The sequence below is a fragment of the Tarenaya hassleriana genome, unplaced genomic scaffold (genome assembly GCF_000463585.1).
Source record: "Tarenaya hassleriana unplaced genomic scaffold, ASM46358v1 Cleome18, whole genome shotgun sequence".
NCBI classification, from domain to species: Eukaryota; Viridiplantae; Streptophyta; class Magnoliopsida; order Brassicales; family Cleomaceae; genus Tarenaya; species Tarenaya hassleriana.
The window spans coordinates 1773481-1777086 of NW_010965216.1; the positions used below are offsets into that span (position 1 = coordinate 1773481).

Here is a 3606-nt window from a genome sequence, read left to right on the forward strand (position 1 = left end):
GGTCACATGGGTCGAATTTATCGAATTAGTGACTTGGCATGGTTATGCAGTGATTAATCATGGATTTTAACATTAATAACAACTTTAAAATCATGTTCATTTCAATTTTCATATTCAAATCGCTCATGCAAATGTAATCCATAAGTGATACTAGTGTTTCATGACAACTTATGGATAAATTGTACTAATGTTCATATAACTCTTACTTTTGTTAACGAATTTAACTTGCAGATACCATATTATCATTGTAAAACATCATATAACCCATTTTAACACTTTAAACTCGAGTTTTGACCGTGTTTTATAAGTGCCACTGAGTCACGGGTCACATGGGTCACACGGGTCACACAGTGTAAAAATGTCTTCGGATCACATGGGTCACGGGTGAGTCACATGGGTCACACAGTTCAAAACTTTTTTCTATCTATTCAAGACTTTAACACGGTACTAGTGCAAAGAAAATCACCTTATCCAAATAGATGTCCTTCTGGAAATGTATACAATCACATGGGTCACGAGAACTACATGAAATCATACAATCATATTATTTATGAAATGTCCTTCTTGAATGCTTTGTCCGCGGTTCGCTGGGGCCTGGAAACCGATTTTGCTTGGGTCTACCGGTTTTGTGTTTATCTTCCACAATCGGAGGTAATACCACGAGGTTTGCATCTCGTGGGTCGTCAATGATCCAATCACAACAATCAGGAACCGAATAAACCGTTTCTTGATAAGCCAACCGCCATGTCTCCCGGAGAAAGCATGGAGAGCATAAGTCCGGTATAATATTGCCTCTGCCAGTCTTGTGGACTGCTGCGACTGCGTGACTACATGGATATTTGTCTATGTCAAACATCTTACAACTGCATGATCTATCCCCTAGACTCACCAAGTGTTTCCTACCCATTTTATCTCGCACCTCAAACTCGTCCGTAAAACTGTTAAGCACAATTACCTCATATGTACATGCTATCTCGTACCGCTCATGAAGCACTTTATCAATGAACGGTGTCAGCTTATGAGAGTCATCAGTTGAACCTGCTTCCATTCTATGCCTATTGAACCATTCCACGGTCTTTCCAAGACAAATATCAAGCAACCCAAGCAACGGAAACCTTTTTGCCTTCTTCAATACGGAGTTAATCGATTCGGCCCCATTTGTAGTCAATAGATTATACCTTTGACGTGTAAATTTTGCCCTTGCCCATTTCTCGGGATCAAGTTCTTCTTTCTGCATATACTCCGCAAACTTGGGAAACCTGCACGGCATATGCACATGGGTCACATTGGTCACATAGGTCACATGGGTCACATGGGTCACAGATAACATACCTGACTTTCAAATCATTAAACCGCTCTTCAAACTCGTTGAGCGTATAAGCTTCTGCGCATTTGTAGAATAGTGAAGCGACAGATTCACCTCTATTACTCTTTCTTCCCATGCCTTTATTAACCTTGACTTTTATATTTTGTGTGGTGTCTTACACAAAAATCGTGGTCAGCTTCCTTGTACACTTCTCTAACAGCCTTAATTATGCTTCTATGCCGATCGGATAATACAACGACATCAGGTCCATCTGGGATTGCATCTTTCAATCTTTCCATAAACCATGTCCATGATGCATCCTTTTCTCTATCGATTATACCCCAAGCCAAAGGATATTGGTGATGATCACCATCTTGTGCAGTTGCAACAACCAATGCACCCTTGTACGGCCCTGTTAGAAACGTTGCGTCAATGGCAACGACTTTACGCAAATATTTCAATCCTTTTATAGCTGCACTCAAAGCGATAAAGACATATTTAAATCTGCCATCATCGTCCAAGCTAAGACTCGCATGCGTCCCCAGATTTCTTTTGATCAACATGTGCAACCACTTTGGAAGTCTACTGTAATGGTCACAAGGGTCACCACGAATCTCACTTTCTGCACTATGCTTGCCTCTTAATGCCATCAAATATGACACAGTAAGTCCATACTTGCTTTTGACGTGTTCTACTAATTCACTTGCTGTAGGCGTCTCGAGTTTACCCAGATATTCTTCCTTCAAATAGTCTTTAACCAGTTTTGATGTACCCTTCATGGTATTGCTTGTTTCACATACAGGTTTGCAACTATGAATTGGATCGTGTGTTCTCACACTAAAACGTTTGGACTTTTGGATCATTGCCACATGCAATTTCCACTTACAACCCGATCTTGCAAACCTGCATCTTACTTTCCATAACTTCTTATCAGACTTCACAGTTATATAATTAAAGCGACCCAGTGTTGCACCCTTTCGTACATATTACTGGGCCAGGTCTTATATTCAATCCCTCACTGAATGTGAATATAGAATTAGAAAATAATGAGTCCTCAACCACTACCAAAGCCAAATTATTATCATCCTCACCACCGCCATCACCATCACCACAACCATCACCATCACCATCACCACAATCACCGCCATCACCATCACCATCACCACAACCACTCGTCCCATATTCTCTTAAACCATTTGACTGTTCACTATCCGAAATATCTATAACTTCTACCACATTACTCCCAACTCTACACTTAAAACCAGGGCTCTGTAACACACAATCATCAAAATCCACCTCACATCGATTCTCATCGCCTCTAACAACGCTTCCATAAGCAGGTATTATAGCTTCATCCTCGACATCTTTTTCACATTCTGTTTTGACACATACATGTACTTTCTCCACATAAAGCATGCATCTCATTCCACTTATTCTGTCCAGGAGATAAATGTGAACATGCTTGTCATTCAAAAGGTATGTGGGCTTTCTGTTTTCTTTTACATTCGGTAAATAACTTAGTTTGATCTTCGTTTTATCTTTGTCTATTGCCATCTCAGAATATAACTCTTCAACAAGTTGCTCATATGTTACCTCAGTTGGAGGACAAAAGAACAACAATCTTTGGTTGTCCATAACTCTCCCGTTCCATTCGTATTCTCCGTTCTTATTCACAATCCATTCTCCTTCACAGAGAAAATAAATAATTGTAGTTCTCTCCATTACATCCATTATACCTGTAAAAAAAATTTACAAACCGAATGACACGTTACCAAAATGAATATGAAAATTGAAACGAACATTATTTTGAAGTTGTTATTGATATTAAAATCCATGATTAATCACTGCATAACCATGACAAGTCACTAATTCGATAAATTCAACCCATGTGACCCATGTGACCCAAGTGACCCATGTGATCCGTGACCCATATGACCCATGTGACCCGTGACCCATGTGACCCATGTGACCAATGTGACCCATGATCTATGTGACCTATGTGACCCATGTGTCTGTCCAATGTGATATATGTGACTCATATGATTGTGTAACCCATGTAACTCATATACCTCATATGTCCAAATGTCTCATGTGACTCGATTTTCCCCCACAAAACACATTAAACAACTCAAAAACAAGAAAAAACCCACAGAATAACAGTATTTAAGTCGAAACTTACCTATTTCCACGAGATTTGAAGCAATTTCGCAAATTATCGAAGAGAGAGCAAGCAAATCGGATAAATGAAGCAAATGTGAGGACACAGAGACCAAATCTGAAGAGAGAGCAACCAAATCGGA

The 3606-nt window shown here is 39.7% G+C and overlaps 1 protein-coding gene across 1 annotated transcript; it reads right to left on the bottom strand.

Moving 5' to 3' along the window:
- Positions 1-704: 704 nt before the first annotated feature.
- On the bottom strand, positions 705-2487 carry LOC104810609. The gene is made up of 5 exons (XM_010536955.2): positions 2398-2487; positions 1647-2079; positions 1333-1459; positions 920-1259; positions 705-827 (listed from the first exon to the last, which is right to left on the bottom strand). Exons 1-5 carry the CDS (start codon positions 2485-2487, stop codon positions 705-707), a joined length of 1113 nt encoding a protein of 370 aa, XP_010535257.2.
- Between the last annotated feature and the right edge of the window lie 1119 nt (positions 2488-3606).

Excerpts from the sequence above, each read along its gene's own strand:
- LOC104810609 (XM_010536955.2), bottom strand. The coding sequence starts at position 2,487 with ATGGGACGAGTGGTTGTGGTGATGGTGATGGTGATGGCGGTGATTGTG. Across the intron at positions 1,460-1,646 it reads CCAATATCCTTTGGCTTGGG|TCAAGGTTAATAAAGGCATG; the intron begins GTATAATCGATA and ends AAAATATAAAAG. Across the intron at positions 1,260-1,332 it reads TTTAATGATTTGAAAGTCAG|GTTTCCCAAGTTTGCGGAGT; the intron begins GTATGTTATCTG and ends TATGCCGTGCAG.